Source organism: Gadus chalcogrammus, chromosome 1 (assembly GCF_026213295.1).
Source record: "Gadus chalcogrammus isolate NIFS_2021 chromosome 1, NIFS_Gcha_1.0, whole genome shotgun sequence".
NCBI classification, from domain to species: domain Eukaryota; kingdom Metazoa; phylum Chordata; class Actinopteri; order Gadiformes; family Gadidae; genus Gadus; species Gadus chalcogrammus.
Window position 1 is genome coordinate 21,807,863 of NC_079412.1, and position 7,500 is coordinate 21,815,362.

The 7,500-nt window shown below is 49.6% G+C and overlaps 1 protein-coding gene across 1 annotated transcript in view; it reads left to right on the forward strand.

Annotated features, from left to right (window-relative positions):
* The window catches only part of plxna3 (plexin A3), a 16,710-nt gene that overhangs the window by 4,857 nt on the left and 4,353 nt on the right, over nucleotides 1-7,500 (forward strand). The window contains exons 8-20 of the mRNA XM_056591415.1: nucleotides 405-498; nucleotides 945-1,064; nucleotides 1,310-1,429; nucleotides 1,693-1,836; nucleotides 2,940-3,174; nucleotides 3,659-3,798; nucleotides 4,374-4,529; nucleotides 4,975-5,075; nucleotides 5,333-5,399; nucleotides 5,524-5,670; nucleotides 6,045-6,204; nucleotides 6,565-6,668; nucleotides 7,253-7,349. Coding sequence (XP_056447390.1) covers nucleotides 405-498; nucleotides 945-1,064; nucleotides 1,310-1,429; nucleotides 1,693-1,836; nucleotides 2,940-3,174; nucleotides 3,659-3,798; nucleotides 4,374-4,529; nucleotides 4,975-5,075; nucleotides 5,333-5,399; nucleotides 5,524-5,670; nucleotides 6,045-6,204; nucleotides 6,565-6,668; nucleotides 7,253-7,349 — 1,685 coding nt within the window. The remainder of the gene's footprint in view (nucleotides 1-404; nucleotides 499-944; nucleotides 1,065-1,309; nucleotides 1,430-1,692; nucleotides 1,837-2,939; nucleotides 3,175-3,658; nucleotides 3,799-4,373; nucleotides 4,530-4,974; nucleotides 5,076-5,332; nucleotides 5,400-5,523; nucleotides 5,671-6,044; nucleotides 6,205-6,564; nucleotides 6,669-7,252; nucleotides 7,350-7,500) is intronic.

Here is a 7,500-nt window from a genome sequence, read left to right on the forward strand (position 1 = left end):
TCCTACCTGTCTAACCCTACCTGTCTTGACCGACCCTGTCTAACCCCTACCTGTCTATCCCCTACACGTCTAACCCCTACCTGCCTCACCCAACCTGTCTAACCCTACCTGTCTATCCCCTACACGTCTAACCCCTACCTGCCTTTCCCTACCTGTCTAACCTCTACCTGTCTAACCTCTACCTGTCTTACCCTACCTGTCTAACCTCTACCTGTCTCACCCTACCTGTCTATCCCTCGTTGTCTAACCCCTACCTGTCCAACCCCAACCGGTCCAACCCCTACCTGTCTAACCCTACCTGTCTAACCATACCTGCTCCTCACCTCTAGACGTTACCGTCAAACATTGAGCTGCGCTTCACCTTACGGTAACCCCCTGTCTCTCTGTGTGCCTCTGCCCTCCAGTGGAAGCACAGTCATCACAGTAACAGGAGCCAACCTTCTGACCATCCAAGAACCAAAGGTCCGGGCCAAATATAACGGAATCGAGACAACTAACGTAAGTAATGTAGCTACATGTACGCACCTGTGTATTACTGTACACACCTGTATAGACCTGTGTATAACACCTGTATGCACGTTTACATACACCTGTAAACACCTGTACACACCTGTATACACCTTTATATAACACTTGTATACACCGCCTTTATACACCATCTGTACACACCTGTATACACTACCTTCATACATGTGTATAAACCACCTGTTTAGACCTGTGTACACCACCTTCATACATGTGTATACACCACCTGTTTAGACCTGTGTACACCACCTTCATACATGTGTATACACCACCTGTTTAGACCTGTGTGCACCACCTTCATACATGTGTATACTCCACCTGTTTAGACCTGTATACAGCACCTTCATACATGTGTATACACCACCTGTTTAGACCTGTGTACACCACCTTCATACATGTGTGTACTCCACCTGTTGCAGGTGTGCAAGGTGCTGAACGACTCGGTGATGACCTGTCTGGCCCCGGGGCTGCTGTACGATCAGCTGGTGCCCCAGGAGGGGCCTCTGCATCCTGACGAGTTCGGCTTCATCCTGGACCAGGTAAAGGGCCCAAGACACGCCCCCTTTCTCTGCCAAGACACGCCCACTTTCTCTGCCAGGACACGCCTCCTTTCTCTGCAAAGACACGCCTCCCTTCTCTGCCAAGACACGCCTCCTCGCCCGTAGACCTGGATCTACACAAACATGTGGACACACACACACACACACACACACACACACACACACACACACACACACACACACACACACACACACGCAGGTCATTAAGTGGTTGTGTGTTTCAGGTGACCTCCCTGCTGGTGCTGAACACGACGACCTTCACCCACTACCCCAACCCGACCTTCGAAACCCTGGGCACCTCTGGGATCCTGGAGGTCAAACCAGGCTCCCCCATCATCCTCAAGGTCAATCTCTTTGTTCCAGTTTAAACCAGTCCTTGATGACAGTTTAAACGCACATTCTTTGATCCGGCTTCAACTCAACCTTTATTCCAGTTTAAACAAATCTCCTTTAATCCGTTTTAAGCACATGTCCTTTAATCCAGTTGAAACACATTCCCTTTAATCCCGTGCAAACATATGTCCTTTAATCCAGTTTGTTCCACACTAAATGATAATACTAATATGATATAATATAATACTAATATTATGAGGTGTTCTTTCTACAGGGGAAGAACCTGATTCCTCCCGCCCCTGGCAACAGCCGCCTTAACTACAGCGTCCTGATTGGAGAGACGCCCTGTCTGTTAACTGTCTCAGAGAACCAGCTCCTCTGTGATTCGCCAGATCTGACAGGGGAACAGAGAGTCCTGGTTAGTACAAGCCCCGCCTCCTCCTTCAACAATCAAGTCAATCAAACCTAGCAATAGAGAGAGAGAGAGAGAGAGAGAGAGAGAGAGAGAGAGAGAGAGAGAGAGAGAGAGAGAGAGAGAGAGAGAGAGAGAGAGAGAGAGAGAGAGAGAGAGAGAGAGAGAGAGAGAGATGAGAGAGAGAGAGAGAGAGAGAGAGAGAGAGAGAGAGAGAGAGATTAACGGTCTGAAACACAAGTGAGAGGCGCCAAACGCAAGTAGCTTTGTGGGCAGTTCTATGGCAGTTCTATATGCTATTCTACCGGCGGATAAATGACTCTTGCCCCCTGATGCAAATCTAAAAAGGGTTGGTCTGAAGTAGCCTAATTACCCGTAGGTGTGGTTTGGGCGTAACGTGCAATAAACCAATGAGAGTGCCGTCGCCCATTCCCTTCAAGAGCCATTAGCGCATTTGAATCTGACGAGTTGATATTTTGACAGCGCGTTTGCAGTCTCCAATGAGACAGATGCATGACCACATGAATTTTAAACCTCAGAGAGAGAGAGAGAGAGAGAGAGAGAGAGAGAGAGAGAGAGAGAGAGGGGGAGAGGGGGAGAGAGAGAGAGAGAGAGGAGAGAGAGAGAGAGAGAGAGAGAGAGAGAGAGAGAGAGAGAGAGAAAATTGTAAAGGTGAAAGTCGTTAATTCTACCTGCAGGGGGTTATGGGTAATTGGTCTGATATCTGTCACACTCAAACACAAAACACACACATTTACACATGCCCGTGCGCAATCACACACACGCACATATACAAAGACATACACATGCGCATTCGCACACACTTACACACACCACACGCACACACACACACACACACACAGCTGCTAACCTTTGCAGTGGGACTATTAGTTATGAGGAGATGAAAGAGGTGATGAATGATTGATAGTAATATTGATGAATGATTGAAGGTGAGATTGATGAAGGAGGGGATGATTCATTGAAGGTAATATTGATGAAGGATGAGTGATTGAATGTCATATTGATAGAGGATTAATGATTGTGTTGTAGTTGAGGCAGGGGATGAGTGCTCGTACACACAGGCACTGAGTGTTCCTGGTGTGTCTCAGATCCTGGTGGGGGGTCTGGAGTACTCCCCCGGGACCCTCCACATCTACTCGGACTCCGCCCTCACGCTGCCCGCCATCGTGGGCATCGGAGGGGGCGGCGGCCTGCTGCTGCTGGTCATCATCGCCGTGCTCATCGCCTACAAGAGGAAGACGCGCGACGCCGACCGCACCCTGAAGCGCCTGCAGCTGCAGATGGACAACCTGGAGTCACGCGTCGCCCTGGAGTGCAAAGAGGGTACCTTATATACTATACTATATATTATATAGTACTATAGTATACAATATACTATAGACTACATGTTATACAACCTGGGGTCACGCGTCGCCCTGGAGTGCAAAGAGGGTACCTGATACTATCTATACTATACTATACACTATATATACTCTATAATTATAGTGTATTTTGATAGTGTTATATATATTATATATGCTAGTGTTGTATATTGAGTGTATAGTGTTGTGTGCATTGTTATCTATAATGTATTTAGTGTATATATGATGGTGTTATCTATAATGTTCTTAGTGTATATATGATGGTGTTATCTATAATGTTCTTAGTGTATATATGATGGTGTTATCTATAATGTACTTAGTGTATATATGATGGTGTTATCTATAATGTACTTAGTGTATATATGATGGTGTTATCTATAATGTACTTAGTGTATATATGATGGTGTTATCTATAATGTGTCTGATGTCTCTGCGTGTGGCTGCAGCGTTCGCCGAGCTGCAGACTGACATCCAGGAGCTGACCAACATGGACGGCGTGAAGATCCCCTTCCTGGAGTACCGGTCCTACACCATGAGGGTCATGTTCCCCGGGATCGAGGAGCACCCCGTGCTCAAGGAGCTGGACGTAGGGGCACACACACACACACACACACACACACACACACACACACACACACACACACACACACGCAAGCACACACGTACACACACATGCGCACGTGCATACACCCACACACACACACACACACACACACACAAACACACACATACACACACGCAAGCACACACATAAACACACACACGCAAGCACACAGATGTACACACGCACGCACATGTACACACACACACACAAGCACACGCATGCACACACACACACAAACACACTCACTCACACACGTACACACACGCGCACGTGCATGCACCCACACACACACACACACTCACACGCACACATACACACGCAAGCGCACACACACATGTACACACACACACACGCACATGCACACACACACACACACACACACATACACATGTACTCAGACTCACACACATGCACAAGCGCACACGCACACACACACACACACACACACAAACACACACACATGCTCGGATACACGAGCACTCCACACCACAGATTATATCTGTATCTTATTATCTAAACCTACGTGACGTTCCCCCGCGCTCGGCGCCGCCCTCCAGTCCCCGGCCAACGTGGAGAAGGCCCTGCGGCAGTTCTCCCAGCTGCTCAACAACAAGGTGTTCCTGCTCACCTTCATCCACACCCTGGAGGAGCAGCGCTCCTTCTCCATGAGGGACCGCGGCAACGTGGCCTCGCTGCTCATGGCCGCCCTGCAGGTACAGCCTGCAGCCAGCCAGCCAGTCAGTCAGCCAGCCAGTCAGCCAGCCAGTCAGTCAGCCAGTCAGTCAGCCAGTCAGTCAGCCAACCAGTCAGTCAGTCAGCCAGCCAGTCAGTCAGCCAGCCAGTCAGCCAGCCAGTCAGTCAGCCAGTCAGTCAGTCAGTCAGTCAGTCAGCCAGCCAATATGTCACTGGCAGTCAGTCAGTCAGCCAACCAGTCAGCCAGTCAGACAGACAGCCAACCAGTCAGTCAGCTAACCAGTCAGTCAGCCAACCAGTCAACCAACCAGTTAGTCAGCCAACCCGTCAGCCAGTCTGTCAGTCAGCCAGCCAGTCAGTCTCTCTATATGTGTCTCTTTACCTGTCTGTCACTCTACCTGTTAGTCTATCTCTCTACCTGTCTCTCTACCTGTCTGTCTGTCCTAACGTGTCTGTGGTCTCCAGGGCCGTATGGAGTACGCTACGGTGGTGCTGAAGCAGCTGCTGGCCGACCTCATCGAGAAGAACCTGGAGAACCGAAACCACCCCAAACTACTGCTGAGGAGGTCAGACTCTGACCTCTGACCTCTGACCCATGACCCTGACCCTCTGTTCTCTATGCTGATTACACTATTACTGTTGGAGGCATCATAACGAAACTAATGCAGTCTCTGTGTGTGTGTGTGTGTGTGTGTGTGTGTGTGTGTGTGTGTGTGTGTGTGTGTGTGTGTGTGTGTGTGTGTGTGTGTGTGTGTCTGTGTGTGTGTGTGTCTGTGTGTGTGTGTGTGTGTGTGTGTGCGTGCGTGTTTGTGTGTCTCTACAGGACTGAGTCTGTTGCTGAGAAGATGCTAACTAACTGGTTTACTTTCCTGCTGCATCGTTTCCTAAAGGTACACACACACACACACACACACACACACACACACACACACACACACACACACACACACACACACAGACACACAGAAACCTAGTGACCCCTGGAGCCGATCCTAACCCCTGTGTCTCTACCAGGAGTGTGCGGGGGAGCCTCTCTTCATGCTGTACTGCGCCATCAAGCAGCAGATGGAGAAGGGCCCCATCGACGCCATCACCGGGGAGGCACGCTACTCGCTGAGCGAGGACAAGCTCATCAGACAGCAGATAGACTACAAGACACTGGTACTATAGAGGATACATACCATAATGTTATAGACTCCAAGACTATCCCATGTCCCCAGGACCTGATGTGTGTATCGGACCCTGATGTGCGTGTCAGACCCTGATGTGCGTGTCAGACCCTGATGTGTGTGTCAGACCCTGATGTGTGTGTCAGACCCTGATGTGTGTCTCAGACCCTGATGTGCGTGTCAGACCCTGATGTGTGTATCAGACCCTGATGTGTGTGTCAGACCCTGATGTGTGTATCAGACCCTGATGTGTGTGTCCCATGTCCCCAGACCCTGATGTGTGTGTCAGACCCTGATGTGTGTGTCCCATGTCCCCAGACCCTGATGTGTGTGTCAGACCCTGATGTGTGTGTCCCATGTCCCCAGACCCTGATGTGCGTGCCCCCAGAGGGCGAGGCGGGGACGGAGGTGCCGGTGAAGGTGCTGAACTGCGACACGGTGACGCAGGTGAAGGACAAGCTGCTGGACTCGGTCTACAAAGGAATCCCCTTCAGCCAGAGGCCGCAGGCCGACGACATGGACCTGGGTATGAAACCAAGATATACACATAAATAGATGTAAACGCACATAAATAAAGACATGGACCGTGGTACTAGACCATAAGATATACACATAAATAGAAATATACACATATAAATATACAGATATATACACAAATTTAAATAAAGACATACACATACATATATAAATTAGCACATCCATATATATACCTATAAATGTTTTAGGAATTCATTCTGAATGAATTTGTGTGTTTGTGTGTGTGTGTGTGTGTGTGTGTGTGTGTGTGTGTGTGTGTGTGTGTGTGTGTGTGTGTGTGTGTGTGTGTGTGTGTGTGTGTGTGTGTGTGTGTGTGTGTGTGTGTGTGTGTGTGTGTGTGTGTGTGTAGAGTGGAGACAGGGCAGGCTGACCAGGATCATCCTGCAGGATGAAGACGTCACCACCAAGATAGAGAGCGACTGGAAGAGACTCAACTCACTGGCTCACTACCAGGTACACACACACACACACACACACACACACACACACACACACACACACACACACACACACACACACACACACACCCACTGGCTCACTACTAGGTACACACACACTCACTCACTCACTCACTCACTCACACACACTCACAGTCACTTGCTCAGAACCAGGTACACACACACTCAAACAAACACACACACACACTCACTGGCTCACTACCAGGTTCACACTCACTCACGCACACTCACACTCACTTGTTCACTACCAGGTACACACACACTCATACACATACACACACACACACAAACTCACTGGCTCCCTAACGGGTACACACACACGTACACTCACACAAACTCAATCACCTGCTCAATACCAGGTACACACCCCCACACGCACACTAGGTAGTGGGTGTATCGTTGTGTGTTGCTAGGCCATTGATATATCACGTGTTGCTAGGTAACGGGTGCATCGTTGTGCGTTGCCAGGCAAAGGTTATGTTGCGTGTTGCTAGTTAACGGGTGTACTGTGGCGTGTTGCTAGGTAACGGATGCAATCGCGTGTTGCTAGGTAACCAGTATGTTGTGGTGTGTTGCTAGGTGACGGATGGCTCCCTGGTGGCGCTGGTGCAGAAGCAGGTGTCGGCGTACAACATCGCCAACTCCTTCACCTTCACCCGGTCCCTCAGCCGATACGGTGAGCGTCACACACGCGGTGCCGCCCCCACTGTCCCACCCGACCCTCTGGGGTGCGACCTCTACCTCTCCACCGCTCCTGTTGTGTCTAGAGATATATATAGTCCAGTATATGTTGTGTGGGGCTGTAGTGTCGTTTGAGTTTCTTCCTG